Genomic DNA, 26,371 nt, shown 5'->3' on the forward strand with positions numbered 1-26,371 from the left:
TTTTTGCCATTTCTAAACTCCCATTAGGACAGGCGTTTTGCTTCATCAGGCCTTCACCTGGCCCAGTCCCCCAGTGGGTTGTTTTTGCTTGTCTGGGTGCTCAAGGACAGAGCTTATGCCAGAGGCAATCACCCCTTAGGGCCACACTCCCTCATCTCACCGGGAGTCAGTTGAAACAAAGCTTTTCTCAAAGAGATGCTTTCTCTGACAGAAAAGAAAGCTTTACTCCTGGATAGTTCTGTTCTGCCCTGGTTGGGCTCTTTCCCCAGACAGCGTTCTGACTCGGCAGCACGACTGCTTCAGACACAGTTCAGCTTTACTGTTTCCCCAGAAAGGTCCTTACTCTGATAGGAAAGCTTTTTCTCAGATTTCTTTTTGCAGCTGTGGACCTATCAACCCGGGACTTGTAGGAAAGCAGGCAACTGTGCCATTCCCACTGGCTTTAATTTGTTTATTCATTAGCAATCTTCTCCTGGGTCCTGCACCTTCCTGCCTCAGCTCTGTGCTCCAGGAAGTTTGCAACTGCAGGAACCCTAGTATCCCCGAAATGCACTCCAACTCAGAGACCTGGCCAGTCGCCTCTGGGTTTTTGGTCAGAAGCAATAATACAATGCTTCAGGGGATCTTTGTGTTAGGAAGATTAGGAGCACCTTTTCAAAGACGCTCACTCAGAAACAAAACCCTTGATGCCTCAGCTCGGTTGTAACTGAAAAGCTTGACTTTTTTGCTTTTCCCAGTAAAGTTTCCTGCCCTATTGGGCTCTCTGTAGCTCTTTACCCACACTCTCCCAAGCGTTTCCCTCAGGGTACTCTGACCCACTGTCTTTTACTAGCTTGAAGAGAGAGAGCTTAGAAGAGAGGTTTTTAGGAACTTGTCCCTTCCTCCTGCATTGCAGGGAGGATTTTTAAAGCTTGAAAGAACTTAGAGAGGTTTTGCTGTCTGAAGAGGTTTGTTGTTTTCCCTTTGAGCTAATCACAGGTGGTCCCCATACTAATATCTTCAGGTGATTCTAATTTGTCCTTCTGAGAGAGAAAGTTAAAGGCTTTAAGTTTAAGAGAAAGATTAAGGCTTTTAAAAGATTTCCCCCCCCTAAATTTTCCAAGAAGAGCTTTTTAGTTTAAGAGAAAGATTTTTTTTTTCTTCTCAAGAGAGAGAGACCAACTTTTCCTAAAACTTCCCAACTTTAAACTTTGACTTCTTACACCCCCATTTTTGCCTCAGGGAGAAATCACTTTCTCCTGCCGCTTGGACTTAGCGTTTCAGCTGTCCCCAGGTCAAAAGCTTCCATAGGAAACTTACTCTTCCCCATAAGCTCAGAGAAGAGCTTTTTTACTACCCATAAAGCCCAAAGAAAGATCCCCCCCCAGTTTGCATTCAGAGCCCCCAAAGTTAGAAAATTGTAGAGTTTTTCTGTCTAGTTGCCTTACTTATTTTTTCCTACACAATCTTACACTTCTAAGTTTTCCTAAACTATAGTACTATGCTATACCTTATACTTATTTTTCACTGATAGAAATTGAGAAAGGGATAGAAGATAGAAAATTTTGACAGAAGAGAATTTCGCTGCAGCATCGGACATCCTTCCAGTCTGCTTTCCTTTTCTCTCGAGGATAAAACCCCTGCCTCTCAATAATATATATAAAAAATATATATTTTCCATAACACCGGCATGCCTTATCCACTGGCAGGGCTGACTCAGCACTTTCGCCAAAAACTCTGTAATAAAACTATTATTTTCCTTTATCTTTAGTCCCTATTACTTTGTCTTTAGTCCCTGTTCATTTGTCTTTAGTCCCCCCTTTTTTTCTTTAGTCCCCTTTTTTTTCTTTTTTCTTTAGTCCCTGTTCGGGCGCCATTCTGTGGGGCGTTTACCCAACCACCCCCACAGTTCCCCAGAGTTTTCTTGAGTGCGAGCAGCAGGAAATATTAGATAGAAGGATTTATTGCGGAGAATCTTGCGGAGATAAACAGATAGAAAATAAAGGATAGCCTCGAGAGGGCCTGGAACCTATTCCAACGGGCCCCAACTGTCTCTGCCCCAGGGTTTTTATAGAGACGCCAAGGGGTGGAGCAAAAGACCTCCTCCCCCAGCACAGCCAAGTGCAGACCATCCCAGACACCTGCACCCAGGCCCGTGGTCTAATCATCCTCTATGTGGACCTGCTGGGTAAAGCCACGAGGAACCCAAGAATGGGCTCCCACAATCTACCTGACTTCTGGCTCTTAGAATCTTTCTGCTCCTACTTCCAAGATGTTCCCTGAGCCTTGGGGGTGTGGGGGTCAGGGTACGTGATGCAGATATCCCATTTATGGCTGAGCACCTTGACCAGTTGTGAGTCTCTGTATTAACCACTATTCACTGTACAAAGAAGCTTCTCTGATGAGGACTGAGAGTTGCTCTAACTTGTGGGATAGCAATACTCACTTGAAGGTAATGTGACACTATCCATTTAGCAAAATAACATTTGTAGGTTCTTTTGTAGGGCAGTTCCCCTGCCACAGGTTCTTAACCAGATTTATAATTTTATTATATCAGGCGTGAATTCCCTCCCTGTGGAGTAGGCCTTAAATCAGCCAGAAGATGGTGGATTGCCCCTATAATATTCATCCTGTTTGCACCCACAGGCGTATCTTGCTAGGTCACTGTTATTGCAGCTCACAGGGTCACAGCTGTCTGGAACTGTTGATGACCCCCACTCCCCAGCAGCCTGCAAAGTACCTTCTGGTACTATGAAAGTTGGCTACCAGGGAGGAAGCTCCCAGGTCAGTACCAGCTTGATTTCTCCATGTCCTGTGACCCAAATATGTGATGACTTCCACAGGAGGGTTTGACATCAAGTTCTCATGAGCAGCCAAGAGCAATGGCAGTAGCCTGTGTTGTTTTGGGGTCTCTGGCACAAGGGGAATCATTCCATACCTGGGACTGAGCTTTTAAAAATTTTTTTTTTGTTTTTTGAGAAGGAATATAATAATACCTGAGAAAATGGGAAATGCATGCAAGCAATTTTAGAAAATCTTGTGAGAATAGACAGACAGCTGGCAGCCTGGACAGTCACCTAAAGTTTCTCAGCACTGTTGGGGCATCTAATTTGTCTACAGGCCTAGAATATCTGACAGACCATTTTCAGAAGTAGGAATTTTGAAAGACCATCTTACCCTGTTTTGGCAGAGTTCAGTAGTCACTTTTCCTAGTGTCCTGCTCATCTGGAAAGGACGGCATTCGTACTGTCAGCAGTAGAGGCACGGGTAGTTCTTTGCCCAGCAGGCCATTTTGCACCAAGAAGAAGACAAACTTCCAAATGGAGTCTTAGAAGCCCAATATTCTCTCGGGATCAAATTGGTGCAGCCAGGAGCAATCATGTCTCACGTCAACAGAATTCTAAGTTATTTAAATGCCATATTCTCTACTTCTATGAAGTGTTTGAAGATTACCTATCCATCTGACCTATGTATCTGTAAATCTGGACAACCTAATGTAACTATAGAAATGATAAGCATAGGTAACTATAAATCTGTAAGTCTTATCTACCTAAATAACCTAAGGACTAAGGCTTCACAAAAAAAGGTAAACAGTCTGTAAACAAATGTACAGTAAAAGGACAATGACCTCAAACTTGTGACAATGCACAAAATATTTTAAACAGAGGTAGAACATACATAAAGTATGACAAATACAATTTTACATTTGTATCGATATACAAGAATCCATGCAGGGCGATGGTGGTACATGCCTTTAATCTCAGCATTTGGGAGGCAGAGCCAGGTGGATCTCTGTGAGTTTGAGGCCAGCCTGTGCTACAGAGTGAGTTCCAGGACAGGCTCCAAAGCTACACAGAGAAACCCTGTCCCGAAAAACCAAGAAAAAAAAAAAGAATCCATAACAGTACAAATTATCTAAGGCTGATATTTTCCTAAATTAGTTTATTAGTATATACAATAATCTAATATCCTATACCTATTCATTCCCCTTTTTCTTTTCTTAAGGAGAGTACTGAGTCTAATTTTTATTGTTCTGTCTCTAACTCTATAACCATTATCTATAACCCAGCGAAAAATGAAACCTTTGGGAGAGGGGAGCGTTGTTTTCTTAGAATTGCTTCCTGCTGTTTAGGGAGTGACAGTATCTCTGTGGGGTCCTATAAGAAAGCTCAGATAGTTAGGTCTCAATAGGATGCTAGTAGATTCTGCAGCCAGTCCCAGAGTAATGGGTAAAGTTGTCTGAGATTCTGCCTAGAAGGTAGTATGATGGGCCATCTCATCTTGGAACTGTCCTGTAGTTTTCAGTCTAAAGTTGATCATTGAGTAATGTTCATGGGTACCATGGCATCATTCTGGACTGGGTAGAGTTGTTGTTGTGGGGCCCATCTTCCTTCTGGAGACTTGAGAGATTGCTGTTGGAAAGACTTATTTTTTACTGTAGAAAATTTGTTGAACATTATTAATATCAAAGTGGAAAGTTTGGATTTATTTTGGATAGAGAAAGGATTCTCCAAAAGCAAGGACAAGCATAGAAAGAAATAGAATCTTGACAACAGTGGTCCCTAGATTATTGGTTTTCTTCTGTCTCACACCAGTTGGCTCTTCTGATATGAGACGGAATTCCCCTAATTTTTCTTTTAGCAATAGGCTTGGGTTTAGAGAAGGAAAGAGCCACATTCCAACTCCAAAGCTAGCTTGATTTATAATTGAATTGGGACCACAACTATTCTAGAGTTAAAGAGATAATGATGTTAGTCAGTGAGATATTTCCCCATAGTGTATATTGATACCAATAGGTCTTTTTTTTTTTCTGCTGTAGACGTCTAGGTATCCAGGGTTTTATGGTTTCCAGAAGATGGGTATTTCTATTATCCTGTAAAGACAAAATTCTGTATTATTAAGAATAAATTCAGCAGTTTCAATATGTAAAACAACTCTCTCTGCATATTGAGAGTCAGTGACTATATTGAGGGATTCTGTGAAGTTCATTAGTACCATAAGAATGGCATACAGTTCTACCTTTTGTACAGAATTGTAGGGACTTTGAACCACTTTGCTTAGGTCTCCTGATTTATATCCTGCCTTTCCTGATTTATTTGCATCAGTATAGAATGCGGGGACTCCAGAGATTGGCTTTTGCTGTACAATGTGAGGAAGGACCCATTCAGTTCTTTCTATGAACTCTATTCTCTTGCTTTTGGGATAACAGTTGTTAATCTCTCCCAAAAAGTTACTGCAGACTCTTGGCCAGTATTCATTATCTTTCCATAAAGAGGAAATCTCATTAGTTAAAAACACTACAGTTTCTGCTGAGTCCATTCCTATCAATTGAGGAAGTCTTAATTTTCCTTTTAGAATCAAATCAGAGATCTTTTCCACATAAGTTTTTTAATTTCTTACTTGGTTCACGTGGTAGAAATACCCATTCCAATGTAATATCTTCCCTCTGCATCAAAATCCCTGTGGGGGATTGTCTAGAAGGGAATATGACTAGAATGCAGTTAAGTTCTGGATTCACATGATCCACATGTGCTTCTCGTATTTTCTTTTCTACTAGTGCCAATTCCTTCTCAGCTTTATCTGATAACTCTCTTGGACTATTTAAGTCCTTGTCCCCTTTTAGGGTATTGGCCAAACTTACTTGTCCATCTTTAAGTATTCCAATGATGGCCTGTAAGTTGGAAATGCTTCCTAACAATTTTTGAAAATCATTGAGAGTCTGTAATCAATCTCTCTTGAGTTGTACCTTTTGGGCTTTAATTTTTTGGAGATCTGTCTTATATCCTAAGTAATTAATAGAATTTCCTCTTTGTATCTTTTCAGAAGCAATTTGTAGTCCCCAGTGAGGCAAAACTTTTACTTCTTCATGCATACTTTCTAAGGTACCTAACTTTGGATCAGCTAATAAGATATCATCCATATAATGATAAATTATGGATTGTGGAAATTTCTTTTTTTAAAAAAATATTTATTTATTTGTATGTACATTGGTGTTTGTTTTGCCTGTGGAAGGGTGTTGGGTCCCTTGGAACTGTAGTTACAGACAGTTGTGAGCCGCCATGTGGGTGCTGGGAATTGAACCTGGGTCCTCTGCCAGAGCAGTCAGTGCTCTTAACCATTAAGCCATCTCCCCAGCCCCGGATTGTGGAAATTTCACACGAATTATTTCCAATGTTTTTTGCACAAAAATTGGCACAGGGTGGGGCTATTTAGCATTCCCTGTGGGAGGACCTTCCATTGATACCTCTTGGCTGGCTGGGAATTGTTATAATTAGGTACTGTGAAGGCAAATTTTTCTCTATCCTTTTCTTGTAAAGGTATGATAAAGAATCAGTCTTTTAAGTCAATAACTATAATAGGCCATTCTTTGGGTAACAGAGAGGACAAGGGCATTCCATTCTGTAGGGAGCTCATAGGCTGAATTACTTTATTAATGGCTCTTAGATCTGTCAGCATTCTACATTTACCAGATTTCTTTTTAATAACAAATACAGATGAATTCCAAGGGATGGTAGATTCTTCAATGTGTTGAGCATTTAACTGTTCCTGAACCAGCTGTTCTAAAGCTTGTAGTTTCTCTTGTGTCATAGGCCATTGTCCAACCCAGACAGGTTTATCAGGGCTGTTGGTACTTGTGAGAGTTTAATGGCAGTTGTGCTCTGTTTATGTACAGCCTGAATGGTTGATGGCTATTTTTCATAGTATCTTATAATATTATTCTCAGAAACATGAATTGGTCTGTATTCCACTTCTGAGATTGTAGGAATTTTAATCTGAATATTCCACTGTTGTAACAGATCTCAGCCCCAAAGATTTAATGCTACATTTGCCACATATGGCTTCAGCCTTCCTCTCTGTCCTTCTGCCCTATGCATTCAACCCATATTGAACTTTGTTTTACTTGAGAGAGGGTTCCAATCCCTAGAAGTTGGACATCTACCCCTTGAAGAGGCCAATTTGAATGCCATGATTTTGGTGTAATTAGAGTCACATCTGCACCTATGTTTACCAGGCCTTCCAGAACAACACTATTAATTCGTACTCTAAGCTTTGGTCTTTGTTCATTTATGGAAGTCTGCCAAAATTCGTTTTAAGGTGTTTTTTTTTGGAATTTTTGATCCATCTATCAGAGCTGTTCTATCATCCAGTGCAGTATTGTTCTTTACATTAGATACTAGTTTATTTAATTGTCCTGGAGAGGAATTTCCTCCACAGTGGCTGGAAATGTTTGGACCATGTTCGATTTAGGGGCCTGTGAGAGCCCCCCCCAGGTGTTTCCTGCCAGTAAATAACATATATCTGTTGTTGATCTGCATTCACTGATCCAGTGTTGGCCTTTGCCACATCTTCTACATAATCCAGAGGGTTAGGGTCTCCCATTTGGGTTATTTCTATAAGAAGCATTGCTTCTAGGAGCACCCTTTGTACAATTTCTTCTCATCTGACCTGGTGTACCACAGTTAAAACATCTGGTACCTTGAGGCCCCCTCCTACCTCTGGAAATTGCCTCTCTTATCCAAGTCTCATTACCATGGTTAAGAAACTCAACACCATTTATATATTGAATCCATTCCTCCAAAGGTACTGACCTGACCTTTAAAGGTGTAAGTATTCTTTTGCATTCTGTATTAGCATTATCAAAAGCTAAGGATTGAGTTAATACTTGTATTAATCCTTGGTCTGATATGGCATTGTTTACAGCCGTGGTCAGCTTTTGTAAAAAATCAGTAAATGTTTTTTTTTTGGCCTTTGGAAAACCTTCATATATAGCTCAGTTGGTTTCCTTGGTTCTGGAATTTTTTCCCAAGCATTTAAAGCTGCTATATGGTATAGGGTTACTGTATGCTCATCAAAGGTAGCTTGTACATTTGTGTCAGCGAAATGACACTCATAAAGAATTTGATCTTGGGAGATCTCAAAACCTCTGATCTTACCTTGTTGTTCAAGGATTTTAGCTTCTTCTCTCAACAAGCCTTTCCATTGTAACTGCTGACTGTATTCTAAGACAGCTGAGATTAATGGATTATAGGCATCTGGTATGATTCTGTTTGTAGAAGACCACGTATTTAACATCTGTTTTACATACGTTGAATGTATAACATAGGTGACCATCGCTTCCTTAATGTTTTTTAAATCTCTCATATGAATAGGTTGCCAGATATATTGCATGATGCCTCAGTATGTTTATCATCTGCTGGCTTCTCATGGATGGTGACAGGAGAAGCCATAAGAGCCACCTGGCGACATTATGATTTGTATGGCCATGCCCTTCTGCTTATTACTTTCTTTGTTATCTTTACTGAGAAATTCTTCCAGAGTTTGAAATTGATTAACTACCACCTTTTGAAGCTCCTCTGTTATAAAGGATTCTAGAGATTTCATGGAATCATACAATTTTTTTTTTTTTTTTTTTTGGTTTTTCGAGACAGGGTTTCTCTGTGTAGCTTTGCGCCTTTCCTGGATCTCGCGCTGTAGACCAGGCTGGCCTCGAACTCACAGAGATCCGCCTGCCTCTGCCTCCCGAGTGCTGGGATTAAAGGCGTGCGCCACCACCGCCCGGCGGAATCATACAATTTTTTATGTTCATCTGAAACATATGATTCCATAGACTTTATTCTATCGATTAGTGATGATGACCTTTCTTCTTTATAAATTATCTGAATGGCATTAACGTTGCTCTGAAGAGTTATTGTTTTACCCATTAATATTCATATTTATTATCAATAGAATTAAATCTGGTTGTCTACTTATTAATGAACTGAAGTTCTTGTGGTAAGTTAGCAGATTCCATAGGAAAAAAATCTGTTTTCTTAAATCTTCCTTAGTACTCTGCAAAGCCTGAAGTTCTTGTGGTAAATTAGTATATTCCATAGAAAGAATCCTTCTATTTAAGTGCTCATTGCCAGTATGTAAAGCCTGAAGTTCTTGTGGCAAATTAGCAGATTCCATACAAAGAATCCTTCTAATTAAGTCCTCCTTACCAGTTTGTAAAGCCTGAAATGTCTCATTTTTGCTGTTATTATTAAGCCAATTTTTCACTGATACAATGTAAATCCCTATGCTAATTGCCATTATAGTGAACATCATATATGTCCCCGGAAGGTTGTATATGTCCTGTAAAATTTCATTCATAGCACAAACAAAAAAGTTTTTAAATTCCTGAGATGTGATATTGTCTGCCATTTTTTAGAAATATTCAAAATTTGTAAAGAAAAATTTATTTCTTAATCAGTTTAAGTTGTAAATTTATTGAGTAATTTTACCTTAGATGAAATCCTTGAGAGCTGGTGTCCCTGTTCTCGCAATGTCTTTTGGGTATAGTAGTGATGTTCAGCCAGCAGGTGATGCAGGTGTAGCACTAAAGCAGGTCCTGAAGTGTGTTCTGAAGACCTTGACCTGTATTGAGCTTAACCAGCTACCAAACAAGTTTTAACAAAGAAGTAGCTGCCTGTTGTTGTTTGTGCTATGGGGCCAGCTGTGTACATATGATGCATGTGAAATGGCGGGGGCATGCGGCAGTGAAAGCTGACGGGCGGGGCGGTGGCAGCCATGGGTGGGTGGGTGGGCAGACCTGAGGTGCCCAAGGGGGTAGGTCTGCCGTGGAGGTGCACTCACTCACTGTCACATTCACATGCACTAGACGTAAGCAGTGGCACCATTCAGGTACTCTGTGGCATGTACGGGACCTAGCAGGGGAGGGTCTGAAAGCAGGGATCTATGGGGGGTGGGGATGGGGTGGGGGGGAGTGGGGGTTGGTGGCGCACGCCTTTAATCTCAGCACTTGGGAGGCAGAGCCAGGTGGATCTCTGTGAGTTAGAGGCCAGCCTAGTCTACAGAGTGAGATCCAGGACAGGCTCCAAAGCTACACAAGAATACACAGAGAATCAAAGAAAAAAAAAAAAAAAAAAGAAAAGAAAGCAGGGATCTGAGCTCCAGCTAGTTCTTGGCAGATCACATGGGCTGCTCCCAGAGTCTGTGGGCAGGGATCCCTGGAAGCTATCTGTGTAGGTAAAAGGCTGCGGATTGCAGTAACCAACAACAGATCGCTGAAAAAAGTAGAGATTCCATAAGTAGATGGCTAGCCAATTTTGGGGGTGGTATGGCATATTGCTATGTTGCTCAGGCTGGTCTTGAACTTACAAACTCAAGAAATCTTGCATCCCCAAAACTGCGATTCCAGATCTGTGTGCATGCACCCAACTAACCAGTTGCTTTTTTAAAATCAGAGGTGCCAAGTCAATTCAATGAAAGAAGGAAGTCTAACATATGGTACTAAAGCACATTGCTGTCCGTGGTGGTGGGGAGGTCAAAGAGGTAGGGGAGAGAGAAAACGGATGAATGAATCTAGACTTAAACTGTACATTTTATCCAAAATGAACTCAGATGGACCACAGATTTAATGTAAAACAGTACAAATTTTAGGAGAAAATTACATTATAACCAAGTAGTGCCACTTCTAAAAATTAATATACCCAAAAGAATTAAATTCAGTTTTTTTTTTTTTTTTTTTTTTTTTTGGTTTTTCGAGACAGGGTTTCTCTGTGTAGCTTTGCGCCTTTCCTGGAACTCGCTTTGGAGACCAGGCTGGCCTCGAACTCACAGAGATCCGCCTGGCTCTGCCTCCCGAGTGCTGGGATTAAAGGCGTGCGCCACCACCACCCGGCTAAATTCAGTTTTTAAAAAGCATATAAGAACCGGACAGTGATGACGTACACCTTTAATCCCAGCATTCTGGCAGGTAGGGGCAGGCAGATCTCTGTGTGTTTGAAGCCAGCCTGGTCTACAAAGCAAGTCCCAGAACAGCCAGGGCTGTTACACAGAGAAGCCCGGTCTCGAAAAACCAAAAAAAAAAAAAAAAAAAAAAAAAGCATACAAGAATGTTTATTAGTAGTACTATTCACGTACCTGGGGGTGGTGGGGGCAGACACTATCTAATATTTGTCAAGTGATGAATGAAAAAGCAAAATGTGACATAATACATTTAGTGATTCAACTGTAAACTGGAATACTGATAACTTAATACCATTGGTCAGCCTTGAAAACACCATGGAAGAAGCCATTCACAAAGAGGCATTGTATGTTTCTATTGTATGAAATGTCCAGAATAATAAATCCGTGGAGACCAGAAGTGGATTGGTGGATGTCAGGATGGAAGTGTGAACGAAACAGGGAATGATAGTAAATGGGCATATAGTTTTTCTGAGGAGTGATGGAATGTTCTGGACATAGATAGTGGTAATGGTTGGCAGGTAGGCCAACAAAGTTTATTTCTGTGAGCACTTTAAATGGTGAGTGATTTTTTTATGGTGTATGAATTTATTTATTTATTTTTTTTTGCGCGGGGGGGGGGGGGGGGGGGGGGGGGGCAGGTTCTTGATGTATAGGCCTAGTTGCCTGGAACTTGATGTATGGACCAAGCTAATCTTGAATTTTTAGCAATCCTCTTGCCTCTTCCCAAGTTCTGGGATTACAGATCTGAGCCATTGTGCCTGACTTAATTTTTTTTTTTTTTTAAAAATACTCAACAATATAAAATTAATATGGTTAGGAAATGAGACATTTCTGGCTGGAGAGACACTCAGCAGTTAAGCGCACCCATTGCTCTTGCAGAGGCTCCAGCCTCAGCCCCTAGCACTCACATGGCAGCTCATGAGTGCTTGGAACTTCAGATCCAGGGGATCTGAAGCCTCTGGCCTCATGTGTGCATACCCTCAGACACACATATGCACATGATTAAAAATAAGTCTTTACCTTCCCCCAAAAATAGAAAAAGAAAAAATAGAAGAAGAAAATGGACCTTTCCTAGAAGTGGGGAGTTAAATGCGTGAAGAATTGGTCAGTGCTGCCTAAGATATGCTGTGCATCTGTAATTGTAGTTTGGAAAATATTTTGGCCATTTCTTCTATTTTTTTGGGCTGGGACTTGAGACAAGGTCTCGGTCTTGGTCTTTAGCTTGCTGTGTGACCAAGGCTAGTCTTGAAGTCCTGATCCTGCTGCCTCTGCTCCTGTGCCGCCATGTCTGGTTACTGCCCCCCTTTTGGCAGTCCTGGTGATAGAGCCTACAGCATCATGCATAGGAGGTGAGTGCTCTACCACAGAGCTACAGTCCTAGTCCTCGTTTGGCAGTGTCCGTCCGTTCCCCCCCCCCCCCCCCCCCCCCCCCGCCCCCCACCCCCCCACCCCCGGAGCTGAGGACCGAACCCAGGGCCTTGTGCTTGCTAGGCAAGCACTCTACCACTGAGCTAAATCCCCAACCCTGGCAGTTTCTTAGAAATCTCATACTATACACCTGCGCATTCTTACTTCTAGGCATTTATTCCAGAAAATGAGACATTCTGGAAGAGGATAACAAGTGAACTGCTTACTGTGTCAGCAGACTGTGTGTCTGAATTCCCCAAACTTCTATATTTGCAGTCTCATTTGGGATGAGTTAAGGCCATGGACATCTAAACTATAGTATTCCTGCCTCTCCCCTCTGCTCACACACTTGTTCCTTCCCTTAATGCCTTTTATCTCATGAGCTCTCTGGTGTGACTTGGTCTGGGCTCATGCTCTCCCAGCCTCCTGAGCAGTTCTCCTGTGCTAGCAGTGTTTTTCTTTGCATGTAAACCTCTAATTTGGGCTTCGAATAGCAGCCTCCTTTGTTTTGGTTTGTATATCTAGTCTTCCCCAAAGGGCATAGTTCTGCAGGGCAGAATTGCTTGTGGTTTTTTGCTGCTGTTTTGTTTTGTTTTCAAAACAGTGTTTCTCTGTGTAATCCTGGCCTTTCTGGAACTTGCTCTGTAGACCAGGCTGGCCCATCGCCTCTGCCTCCTGAGTGCTGGGACTAAAGGCTTGTGCCATCATGCCCAGCTTTTTTTTGGTTATATTTAAATGTAATAGGTCTACTTGGGCCTCCAGGGCAAGACTGTCTCTTTAAATACAGGGAGAAGGGCTGTAGATTTTGATCTGAAGGAACCTGTAACTCTGGGGCAATGTAGGAAAAACAGGTTATTGGTTCAGGTTGGGTAAATTTTGCTTTGGAATAGCTTTGCATTAAAATTTCTACTGTGTAGTAGAGGTGTGTAGTCTCCTCTTCCTAGGATCAGGTAGGTGAACTGTGTCATGAGCTAAAGTTTGAACTTGTTTCAGATGCTCTGCAGATGAACAGTTAGTGTAAGTGATATCAGTGAAAGTTGAGAGAGTTGTGTTGGCTACAGAATGGAAGTGAATGCTAGCTTTGGTGTTCACCTCATGTATTCTAAATGAAAGAGCTGGACTGCAGAGATGGGTCCCTTTCCTGTGAGGCCAAGAAAGGAGATAAGGATTAGAAATAGAATTTTCTGGAGGGTTTGGCCTTGGAAAACATTTAAGGGAAGATTTTTAGGCAGCTAGTTAAGGTAGCCCGTCTCCAGGGAACCTCTTGCTATTGTGTCTCTGGCAGGAGTACTTTGTGTTGCTTTGCCTTGGGGGCAGGAGGGAGGGGTAGAGGGATGCTGGAGCAAGAAGATGCTTCCTTGGGGTCTCTGTGTATGCCCCACTGTTGAACAGGTCCTCTGCTGGAGACTTCGTTGACAGTCTTTTGAGGATGAGCACTTGAAAAGTGGAGCTGTTGTGAGCCCTTTTGCTCCCTGTATCAGCAGCAGTCACCTGCTGCCTCTGTTCACTGCCTAGGAAAGAGACCTAGAGACACCTTCGTATCCCCTTAGGCTCCTAGACTGGAAAAATGCATGTGTGCCTTTAGTCTAGAACTTGTAGGAAGGTGGATGGAGTGGTGCCCATTCCTTTTGATTTGTCAGTTAAGATATGACTCCTTTTGCTTCTGATTTCTGGACTTGACACTTGAGGAGGCATCTTTATAGTCTGGGTTGTCATTAGTGAGCTTAATCAAGCCAAGACACATGTCTGAGCAAGTTCCCCATAGCACAGACCAAGGAAACAGCAACATGGAACAGAAGTGAATTTAAACTTGAATCCCACTAGAAAACTATACCAAGAAGAGAATTCTAGATACTTTAGCTTCTGTAAGAACTTCTTATTTTATTTGATTGGTTTAAGATTAATAGTAAATAACATAAATTAACTTAAACTAAGTTAGGACAAGAAAAAGGATTTATTGGAAGGTTATGGGATGGCTTATAGATAGGAAAAAAAAAAGTTGATGAGCCAGTCTTCAGAAAGGACTGGAGCCAAAACAGCCTGGGGATCTTGGGAGCCAACCTCTGTGGGGTACATAGGTACTTCTTCTCCATTCTGTTCGGAAACCAGTGTCCAGGCAGTGAGGCCCAGCTGCTACGGCCTGACTCAAGGCGGTGCACTTTGACTGATAACCGGGACTGTGGACCTAGTAGAAGCCTGTGAGTCCCAATGGGCTGCTGTTACTTTACAAAGGAGATAGGCTGCTGGGCAGGAGCAGTAGGACTCAGCTCCTTCGGCTCCTAAGGAATGACTGTGGGACCAGAAACAGAGGCTGTGACCGAACACTATTGCCTTGGAGGAAGTGGAGTTTGGTGACTGTCATTTCAAGGTCCTAAGCTTTTGGGTGTTTTTTTTGTTGTTGTTGAGGACAGATCATGCTGATCAGTCTTTATTAGTAATCACTTTGTTCAAGGATGTGTTTGGGGGTTGTGCATTTCTTTGTCAAGGTTTTTCTAAGGATTTCTCTCAGTCTAGCCTGTGCGCAGAAGAGGACAGGGAGGATGTTCAAAATACCCACTTGGCAGAGCAGCTGAAGGTGAGGCCTGTTATATAGGCATGCTTGCTTACGCGCTCTGGGGAGTGGTCTTTTACAAATGCCCAGTATGGGGCTGAGATGTGTGTAGCTCAGTAGTAGAGCATTTGTGAGGTCCTGGGTTTGACTTAGCAGCTGCAAAAACAAAAACAAGAACAAAAACCTAATATGGAAAAAGGCTGAGCTAGAAAGGAAGGTCTTTGACTTGTTTGGTTAGACTGATGGGAGGGATTCAGTGTCTAGAGCGATAGGACCTTTCACAGCCCTCTTGTTTATGACCCAGTGGCCTGTGATGCTGGCCATTCAACAGCCAAAAAAAAAAAATCCACTTGAAACAGTTGCTCCAAGTTCATTGTCTCATGCCAGTGAAAATTAAAGAGGTGGACTCTTGTGGGAGTTTGAAAGTAGAAACATTATTAGCAATTATTACAGAAAAATAAAAAGTTGATGAAAATGTGAGAAATTAAAAGCTATAGAAACTCTTGAAAGAGAGAAGGATTTTCAAGAGAGGAAGAAGCCACTGAGTTTTGTAGTTTATAAGTTTTATAGGATTATGGCAAAGACTAGATGAAGACCAAGGTAACTGCTGTGAGACTGGTTAGTTCTCTGGGGTACTATGGGTGGAACCAGTGGAGGGGCCACAGGATCTATGCATGTCCGCCTGGCCCAACCAGGGAGAGGCACTGTCGTACACCGTTCTGTGCAGCTCTCTTAGGAGTGGTTGAAGCCCCACCCCACCCTTCTCCAGGTTATTAGTTATTGACCTTGACTGTCTACTTACTGTTAGTCACTTGGCCAGTTCTACCACCCTCCAGCCTTGCAGGTGTCCAAGTGCTGTTACTACACTACGCTGTGTTTGCACATTTAGATGATCAGCCTGTAGCTTTACCATGACAGAGTGTGACCTCCGTCACAGCCACCATTTGTAGCTACAATCTTTCTTTGTTGCCTCGTGTATAGCTCCTTTTCTATGGGGTGCTCTGAGGTGATCTTCCAGACAGGAGCTTATTAGAAGCCATCCTTACTTACAGTTTTCTGTTATGATTAGCTGCGTTAGAAGCAAGACTATGTGAAAGGATAATAGTGTCTTACATATGTTTCTCAATTGCTTCTGAAGGGTGTGGGTGGAGAGCTGGCCAGGAGCCCCATCGCTCCTCTTATCTGACTAGCTTGGTTATCTCAGACCCAACTTCCTCAGTGTTCTAGACCTTGCTATGCTAACCCTTAATCTTCTCTTAAACCCTAGCCCCTGTTCTCACTGCAACATAAATGAGCAACTTGCAGTTTTTTTGGTTTTTTTTTTTTTTTTGGTTTTTTGAGACAGGGTTTCTCTGTGTAGCTTTTGCGCCTTTCCTGGATCTCGCTCTGTAGACCAGGCTGTCCTCGAACTCACAGAGATCCGCCTGGCTCTGCCTCCCAAGTGCTGGGATTAAAGGCGTGCGCCACCACTGCCCGGCGCAACTTGCAGTTTTTACCATGGGCTCTCTCCCCTTAGTAACTACAGAGAGCTAGCACCTGTATCAAGAGAGCAGCTTATAGCCACTTACAAAGGTACCAAGGTTGTGTGTGTGCATTTGCCTATATTGAGACTTTCTTCAGACTCTACATATCCTGAAACCAGTCCCTAGTCACGTAACTACCACCTCCCATTGGCACTCCTGGTGTGCAGAACCAAGTACTTAATGTTTTATTTTATTTTATTGTATGTGTATTGGTGTTTTGCTTGCATGCGTGTCTGTGTGAGGGTGCTGGATCCCCTGGAACTGGAGTTATAGACAGTTGTGAGCTGCTATATGGGTCCTGGGAATTGAACCCACGTCCTCTGGAAGAGCTGTCAGTGCTCTTAACCGCTAAGCCATCTCTCATACTTAAGCCCCCAAATATTTAATGTTAATTTACTTTTATCCCTTCTGGTTAGGTACCTGCAGATGATGTCCATTGTCATTGGTATCCAGCGTCTTCCGGGCTGATCCATGGTCACTGGTCACTTTCCGGGATGGCAACAAGGTGACTTAGCTGAGGATGACCCTGACTGAAAGGCTTCGTGAGAAGATATCTCAGGCCTTCTACAACCATGGGCTGCTCTGTGCATCCTACCCCATTCCCATCATCCTCTTCACAGGACTCTGCATCTTAGCTTGCTGGTATGTTTCTGATTTGCCCTCTATGTGGTAGAGCTATGCCGTGTGACAATAGACTTCACTAAACCTAACTGTGATGGAGCCTTGGACACTGTATGTTCTTATGTAGTGGGGACTTAATAAGGATACTCATTGGAGCTGCATACTAGAGAATTCTGGGAGAAATCTATAAAAGTGAGTAAGAGAGTATTGTTTAAAGAAAAAGGAAACTAGCTCATGTTGGTCTGACAGAGTGATACAGCCGATTTGTTCACAGCACCAGTGACGATTTCCTCCTCCTGAGAAACTTAAAGGTCATTGAAAGGCATAATCTTTTCTTTTTCTTTCCTAGCAGTGGCCATTTCCCTTTAGTGTTAGTTAACAGCAAGAGCCTTCAAGTACTGCGAAGTGAAGTGCATTTAAGCAGCTCACTGGGTACCATCTGCAGGCTGACTTCAAAGACATGCTTCTCTATACGCTTGTCATTTCTCCTCTTCACATGGAGCCTTCCCCCAACCCCTTGGGGCCTGCTGTGTCGGCAGGGTCTGTAGTAAAAGCCATGGATGCTTGTGGGGTTTGCCTGTTTTTCACAGGCCTCGTAGAAGCCTGAAGACTGACTGATCATGACTTTGTAGAATGAAGGGTTTGATATAAAGTGTTCTCTTAAACCATAAGACACTGTCAGCCATGTAAAGAGCCCATCTTAATATCGTTTTCTCTAGAAAGAATTCTGTTTTCCAGGTTAGGGAGTAGCTCAGTGGTAGAGCTTGGTTTGGCATGCTCAAAGCTCTAGGTTCAACTGCTAGCACCAAAGGAATAACAGCTTTCCAGATTCACTGTATACAAGGCTGTGTTAGAACTAGCCTGGCTCAGGACTGGACCTGCTGTTCAGATCTGGTTTTTTTTGTTTGTTTTTTTTTTTTTTTTTTTGGTTTTTTTCGAGACAGGGTTTCTCTGTGTAGCTTTGCGCCTTTCCTGGAACTCACTTGGTAGCCCATGCTGGCCTCGAACTCACAGAGATCCGCCTGGCTCTGCCTCCCGAGTGCTGGGATTAAAGGCGTGCGCCACCACCGCCCGGCCAGATCTGTTTTAAATGATCCCAGACTCTTCTCTAATGCACAGTAAGAAAGATGAGTATCATTCATTGAGAGTTTCCTGCCTAGTGCCATGTTGGTGATTCAGGAATATAACTAAATTTCTCATTTGTCCTCACAGTACTAGGAAATGGTCCACTTATACCTCCAGTCCACAAAGTGGGTAGGAGTAGCCTGGTTCATACCACTGCTAAAGATGAAAACTGGGCCACGAGAACTCTGGTGCTCACTCCTGTGGCCTCTCTTACCTGCCTCTTCATTCTGACTCAGCGTATATTGGTGTTTAAAATCTACCGAACTGTACTGCATTTGATGAAATACTTACAGTCACACACTCTATATGATGAATTAGGAGTGCAGTGAGAACCTAGCTATACTAAAAAAAAATTCTGTTAACTAGCCTGTCTCTTTCTCTTTAGTGTTTTACTTTCCTAGGCCTGGTTTATAGGATGAGGCAGGGGTTCTTAAGCATGAAGTAGCATCAGAACCATATGAAAGGCAGGTTCAACACAGACTGGTGGGCTTTCTTTCATCAGGCTTTTTTGAAACTAAAAATTTGCTGCTGTGACAAGTTCCTAAGCCTGGGGATCACACACTGGGAAGCATTGAGCCATTTCCATTTGTGCCTGGAACTCACTGTGAGTGCCAGGCTGGCCTGGAACTCACTGAGATTTAACTTCCTCCTCCTCCCGAGTACTGAGATTAAAGGTTTGTTCCCCCCCCCATTTTTTTAAATAATTAATTTTACTTTATGTACATTGGCGTGAGGGTTTCATATCTCCTGGAACTGGAGTTATAGACAGTTATGAGCTGCCATGTGGGTGCTGGGAATTGAACCCAGCCAGTGAGTGCTTTTAACTGCTGAGCACTCCAGCACCCCCAAAAAACATTTTTTGAGGATGAACTACTTCCCACCATAGCAGGTTCTTTTTTTTTTCTCCCATAGAAGCTTCCCTGATTATATGGCAGGCTAACTGGATTTCTTTAAAAATTGTTCCCTACATTTTTATTTATTCATTTTGTGTGCTTGTATGGAAATCAAAAGAAAACGTTCTGTCCACTGTGTGGGTCTAGTAGATGGAACTCAAGTTCATCTTTTCAGCAGGTGCCTTTACCCACTGAGCCATCTCAGCAGCCTTAACTGAATGTCTTTTGGCATATTAGTTAATGCATTTGGCGTGAATAGCACAGACTACTACCATTAAAAGGCTAACAAGATGACCTTCTAAAAACGCTAGTCTCTCTACTCTGGAAGCACAGATCTGTTTTGAAGTCCTGAGCAATTTCTCACAGAAGAGGAGCTTGAGAATCAAAAGTTGAGTGGACTAATTTTACCGAGTGGCACACTGTCAGGCCTGTAGGAGTGTGGTTTCTTCACCCTTGTAGTTCAGCATGCACTCTTGGGAGTGGCTTTTGTGGTCATTGTTTCCAGGGTGCTTTGTAGGGATTGGAGACAGGCTGCTTTGTCTGAGCCATGCTATAGAGATGTCCATACTTATTTCTTCTCCTCTGACTGGAGCTCATTGAGATCTTAGACCTAGGCATACAAACCTCAGTCTCATGTTCTATTCTGTTCTGGGAAGTTTTTCAGTTGGAACAACTCCCTTTCTGTCAGAGCCTTGAGTTGCCTAGAGAAACAAAGCATGGGTAGCACCAGCTTTTAGTAATTGTGTTAGATATTGGGGTTCCATTTAATTGCTGGTTTTTATTCCTTAGATAAGATTTGTTAAACATAGACCCAAAGGACCTCTGCACTTAATATCCTTACTCAGATCCAGTGGCTACCTGAGCTATAGCAATAGAGCTGTGTTTACCTCACTTCACCACCAAGTCCCCTCCAAAAAGGAACAGAGCCAGACTAGAAGGGCTGTAACTATTGATGGCTTAGGAATGCACCTTTCTCCATCAGTCTGAACAATCGGGGATTGAGAAGCTGTGTATGCAGGACTCAGACTCCCCTCAGACAGCACCAGGGGTCTGATTTTCTTTTCTAAGCTGGCGCTGAGGCTCTGGGGTCAGTGACTGAGACCTGAGGATACTCCTTCCAGTAGCCTGAGTGCTGAGCCTTGTAAATGGGCTTTGGTAAATTCTCTCCTGCCTGCTTCTAAGTGCAGTAGCTATTTATTCCCCACTCTGGGAAAATCTGATGAAACCTGTAGCAAATAGGCATTGTAGCAAAGGGTGTGTTTATATTTCTTAGAGCTTAGGCTACTGGGACCCAAGGGGTGGCCCAGCAAGGAAGGAGACTTTGCCCAAGTCTTTCCCTGGTAAGGTATGTATGTGGGGGTGCACTATAAGGTTAGGGGAAAGGGTATATGGGAAGGTAGAGACCCTCTCTGGTAAGGTATGTATGTGGGAGTGCACTATGAGGCGAGGGGAAAGGGTATAGGAGGGTAGACTTGGTCAGAGAGGAAGTTGCTATCACAGTGAGGTCATACTAAGCCTCCTGAGATGACAGGCCTGCAGGAGTGTGAGAACAGATTTGGTCCCTTTCCCTCTTGCTTGTTTTTTTTTTTTTTTTTTTTTTCTTTTTTTGTTATTTTGAAACAGTTTCTTTGTGTAGCCCTGGCTGTCCTGGAACTCACTCTGTAGACCAGGCTGGCCTTGAACTCCTGCCTCTGTCTCCTGAGTGCTGGGATTAAAGGCGTGCGCCACTCTTTGCTTTTTTTGTTTGTTTGTTTTTTGGTTTTTCGAGACAGGGTTTCTCTGTGTAGCTTTGCGCCTTTTCCTGGAACTCACTTGGTAGCCCAGGCTGGCCTCGAACTCACAGAGATCCGCCTGGCTCTGCCTCCCGAGTGCTGGGATTAAAGGCATGCGCCACCACCGCCCGGCTGCGTGCGCCACTCTTACCCAGCCCCTCCTACTTTTCTTTTCGGGAGTGACTGGCATCTTCAACTGAGGCTGTGTATCTCAGCTCTAGTGGTCTGTATTTCTCAACTCCCTTTCTCCCTTTTCTGCCTACACCTCAGGTTGTTCTGTGATTGTCTGGGGGTCACACAGTGGGCTGTGTAATAGCTTACCTCTGTCTTTCTACACACGTTTACATGTTCTTTTCACAAACAAAAAAAGTCAGAGTAACTTAAGCCCATCTATGCTTATAGTTAGGTGGGCCAGACTGGCAGAAATTGAAGTTTGAAAGTGCCTCTGACCTCTGCTCTAAAGCCTGGACTCTGGAGAGGCCCAATGGCTAGCTCTGCACCTGTTCCATGACACTGGCTAGTTGAACATTCAAAACCAGAGCCTCTTCTGGTCTCACATACAACCCTGTAAAAACTCTCAAAACTTGTAGGAAACCAAAGACTACTTTATCTCCTAAGATTTACTCAAGTAGAAGGTAAAACCCTCCAGTCTTTCACTACCCTATTCTCCTGGTTTTGTGTTGTTCACCCCTGGGAAGTGGGGAACAAGTGAATGTGTTGCTCTGATAGCCAGGCAGGACATATAGGCGGGACAGGCAGAGAGGAGAACTCTGAGAAATGGAAGGCTGAGTCAGTAGATGCCAGCCCGCTGTCCAGGGAGCAGCGTGTAAAGCACACATAAAGTCACATTTGTATTCCCAGCACTTGAGAGGCAGAGGTAGGCAGATCTCTGTAAGTTCAAGGCCAGCATGCAAGTTCCAGGCCATCCCAGGACTGTGCAGTGAGACCTTGTCTTAAACAAAAACAAATGGCTGGAGAGATGTGTAGCTGATGTTTTCTCCGGTCCTGCCCAGCCCCACGGACCCCACAACTGCTTATAAAATAATCACTCAGAAGCTTATATTGATTAAAACTACTCTTAGCTCAGGCTTAGCACTGACTAGCTCTTATATTTAAACTCAGCCCATTTCTGTTAATCTATATGTTGCCACGTGTTCCGTGACTTTACCTGTGTGCTTTACATACTGCTCCCTGGATTGTGGGCGGATGTCTACTGACTCAGCCTTCCACTTTTCAGAGTTCTCTTCTCTGCTTGTCCTGCCTATATGCCCTGCCTGGCTACTGGCCAATCTGCTTTTTATTTATCAATCAATCAGAACAACACATTCACAGCATAGAGAACATCCCACAGCACCTCCCCTTTTCTGTCTAATCAAAAAGGAAGGGTTTAACTTTGACATAGTACAATTACATATAACAAAACAGTAATCAAGCAAGAATTACAGTTATAATATCTAGTCTATTTGTATTTGGCAAAATTAAAGAAAATATTCCATCTATCCTATATTTGTGAGTCTTAAGTTTTATATCTAATTTATCTTTTATCATAACCAAGGAAAATTATAACTATCTAGTCTTCAACTACATCAAAGACATCAGAAGGATATAATATTACCTAAGTAAACAGGAAATACATTGTAAGCAACTTCCAGAATTCTGGAAATGACAGAGACAGCTGCCTGCCTAGACAGTCATCCATCATTGGCCCATAGGCCTAGAGTCTCTCAGTCACTTCTCTCTGTGTCCTGTAGAATGTCTGGCAGTTTCTTCTACAAAGCAGGAACCTGAAGAACCATCTTGCCTTGCAAAGTTCAGTGGTCACCTTCCTATGGGTCCTGCATGTCCAGTTGATACAACATTTTGTCAAGCAGTCCAGGCAAAAACAGTTTCTTGCCCAAATGGCTATTTTTGCCAAGAAGAAGATAAACTCCATATGGAGTGTCTTCGATGCCCATCTTTCTCTTTGAATTGGTGCTACCAGAAGCAGACGTGTCTCATTGTCCAGAAAGTCTAAGTTTTTAAAACATTTTAAATGCCATATTCTGTAGGTCTTTGAAGTGTTTGAAAACTACATATCTATCTGAAATATATCTATGTATACCTAGAAAACTAAACTAACATGACTATAAGTTTGACTGTCATAGATGATTAACTATTAATCTATTTCTTAATGATACATTGCAATTTTAAATGAGTTGTATACACATAATACCTTAAACAAGAGTAGAAATATACATATAGTACAACAAAATTAACTTTAAATTTGTATTAATAAACTAAAATTTATACCAATGTAAAACATTTTAAACAAGTTGTTGCTCTTTAAAAGTAGGTTCAATAATCTACCCTTTCATCCTATTATATCTGTATTTCTATATCATATCCTCCTTCTTTTAGAAAGAGATTGACTATGACCAATAACAATTTGTAACCAACAAACTAAACAAAGACAAACATCCGTAATCCATTTTTTGGGAATGTAGGCATAGTATTCTAGGCTACTTCTTGCTGATAAAGGGCGCTGTATTCTTATGGGGATTCTGAGAAAATTAAGAATTATGGTCAAGTCCTGACTGGAATAGTCTGTGAGGCTGCATTGTCTGAGCCCGTTGCCTTGAAACCGTTCTGGATGTTGGATCATCTGGGCCATGGTGTCATCAGAGACCTTTCAGGGGGTCATGGCAGGTCAAACCTGATATATCTTAATCTGGAACAAATCCATAGCCTCTGGCTTCCAGTGGAAACAAAAGCAGAGTCTCCTTTCCAAAGTAACATATCCTTAGATCCAAATTTTGAAGTCAAGATACCTTTAAAATATATATATTGTCTTTATTTAGCAGCCTTTACAATCAAATGTCTATCTGCAGTTAAAAATATCAAAGACGCCGGGCGGTGGTGGCGCACGCCTTTAATCCCAGCACTCGGGAGGCAGAGCCAGGTGGATCTCTGTGAGTTCGAGGCCAGCCTGGGCTACCAAGTGAGTCCCAGGAAAGGCGCAAAGCTACACAGAGAAACCCTGTCTCGAAAAACCAAAAAAAAAAAAAAAAAAAAATCAAAGACAACATAGTCCAGATTCTCTGTATAATACCATCTTTACTTATTTTTTATACTACCTTTACTGTCTCTTTAAAGACTTTATTTTTTTAAAACTATTTTTTTTATATAACTGTCTATTTTCTTCTCTCTTCCAAGCCTACGTACATTTTTACACATACTGTAAACCATTTAAATCTTGTTCCATCTGAATCTGCCTTATTGTGAATCTGTTGCTTTAAACTGCAGTAGTTATTACTGAAGCAGAAGCCTTGGCTGATGGCTCCGTCCAACTCAGCTTTTCAACATGGTGGAACTGTTTACTCCCAGCTTTGGAGGAACCATGCTCACTGCCGACTCTGGGAGGCAGTGGGTCTATGCCTCTATCAAAGCAGCGTGTAGCTCAAAATTTATTTTATTATTTTTTAAAATTTTAATTTTAATTAATTTTTTTACTATCAAAAACTATATCCATCATGCAGCATAGCACGCAGCTTGGAGACACCTCTGTGTAACATGGCATAGGTCAAGCGTGCATGCCATGAACCCACCATAGAGTAGCTCAAGCCCGCATATTGTGGTGTCTCGCTGCCCACATGAGACATGAAGCAGGAACCTGTTTTTGGCTCCGTTTAGAATTGCTTATTAAATATTCTTGGGTTTCAGGGGGAAACTTGAGCCGTTGGGTGCCATTTGAAACTGAAGTTTTCCTGGTCCTGCCCGGGTCCTGCGGTTCTGCAGCCACTCAGACCCAAGTAAACACACAGAGGCTTATATTAATTAAAACTGCTTGCCCATTAGGTCAGGCTTATTACTGACTAGCTCTTACACTTACATTAACCCATAATTTTTATTTATGTTTAGCCACATGGCTTGGTACCTTTTCTCAGTTCTGCCTTCACATCTTGCTTCCTCTGTGTCTGGCTGGCGACTCCTGACTCACTCAATCTTCTACTTCAGTAATGGATGTGACATCCAGACAGGAGCCAGGCATGGTAGTACATGCCTGTAATCCCAACATTTACAGGGTAAAGGTAGGAGGATCAAGAGTATAAGGCAGCCTCAGCTATGTCGTAAGTTCAAGGCCAGCCTAGCCTACATGAGACTTACCTCAAAATAAACAAAAATCCGCCAGAACATGAAAAACAACAAGAAGCTAAGGTCAGTAAGGAAACAAGCTCAACACTGCTGTAAACAGCCTGAACAGTAAATGTAAACAGAGCACTTCACCCAACAGCCATAGAGTACACTGAACTGAATGCATGTACTCCACAGAGCAGACCAGGTGTTAGGCTACAAACAGATGTTAATTTTAAAACTTCCAAAATGTGCCCTCTTTTGATCACAGTGGAATAAAACCAAAATAAGACCAGTAACAGAAAGAAAACAGAATTCACAAATATATAGAAACCAAAACCAGTGCATCAAAGAAATAAGGAGCTAGAGAATGCCTTGAGATGGTGGAAATAAAAGTCACAGCCCACTAAAGTATAGTACACTGTAAGCAGGTCCTTGGGCCGAGGTCCTTCCTCAGGCACTCCTGACCCCAGTGACCTTATGCTGGTAGGAAAACACCTAGAACTGAGAGGAAGCAGTATTTGGGAAGCCTGTTCTGAGGACCTACAGGCAGTGACAGAGCATGTGTTTACCATGCATGAGATAGCAAAGCGTAGCATTCAGGCTGGAGGGACGCAGCACTGAAGTGCCCTGACTGCTGGGGTGCCTAAGGGTGCTGGCACCAAGAGAAACCCAAAAGTGACAGACTAATGGGTTAAGGTGCTTCTGGAAGAATGACTCTGGGTCTAGAATGACCATTAGATTGGTGACTGGGTGGTGACTGGGTGGCCTAGCCCTCAGGAGTAAATGGAGAGTATAGGAATGTAATTAGGAGGAAGTTGCTTGCGCAGTCTGTAGCATGAAGTGACCTGGCCCTAATTCTCAGCTCTGAATTGCGGCACATAAACCCCCTGGTGTGGCTTGAGGTCTTCCTTGCTTCCTGAGTTAAGTTTCTTTCTCCCTTGCTTAATGTGCTCTAAAGCCTATCTGGCCTGTTTCTGCTCCCCACTGAAATGTTACTATTGAGAGCAGAGCTCTTGTCTGTCCTGTGCACCTCTGTGCCTTGCACAATGTCTGGCTGAGTTGATGCTCAAATATTTGTTGAGAGAGTGACTACTGAGAAAAAGTACTAGGCAACTGGCTGCCTGTCATTGGTGACCCAGCTGCCCGGACTGGGCAGTCAGGAAGCATGTCCAGAAAGCAGGCAGAAGCAGACGACACCCAGAGTTCTCGGCCGAGGAAAGCTCGCTCTAGCCAGCCACATCCCCCAGACTAGACATGTCTTGGATTGTAGGATAACAGCTATAGGGAAGGGAGACCTGCATTCTCTCAAAGATGCTCTCCTCCTCCTCTTTAGTCTTTTGACAGAAGGTTGTGCTATGTAGCCCAAGATGGCTTGGAACTCACTTTGTGGCCTAGGCTTGCCTCAAACCTTTGATCCTCTTCCCAGGTACTGGGATTACAAGCATGTGCTAGCACACTCAGCCCCAAAGATGCTTTCATGTGTTAGTCTCTGGTTCCATTTGAATTATCATTTTGAAGCTCACTACTTGGGTTGGGTTTGGTTGACTTAGCTTGGCGACCGTCATTTAGCCAGATACTTGATCATTCTTTGTCTTATCAATAAATAGAGGGATGGATGATGGCGCTTACCTCCTGTGGAGAAGTATTCACATGGCT

General features: G+C 42.7%; 1 protein-coding gene across 5 annotated transcripts in view; it reads left to right on the top strand.

The window, feature by feature from the left end:
* Positions 1-26,371, top strand: part of Scap (SREBF chaperone) — a 72,037-nt gene that overhangs the window by 18,570 nt on the left and 27,096 nt on the right. For all 5 annotated transcript variants that reach the window (XM_052721859.1, XM_052721850.1, XM_052721878.1 and 2 more), the window contains one exon: positions 16,608-16,833. In XM_052721859.1, coding sequence (XP_052577819.1) covers positions 16,712-16,833 — 122 coding nt within the window. In that variant the 5' untranslated portion in view covers positions 16,608-16,711. The remainder of the gene's footprint in view (positions 1-16,607; positions 16,834-26,371) is intronic.

This window comes from Peromyscus californicus, unplaced genomic scaffold (assembly GCF_007827085.1).
Source record: "Peromyscus californicus insignis strain IS unplaced genomic scaffold, ASM782708v3 Scaffold_11__1_contigs__length_118956290, whole genome shotgun sequence".
NCBI lineage: Eukaryota > Metazoa > Chordata > Mammalia > Rodentia > Cricetidae > Peromyscus > Peromyscus californicus.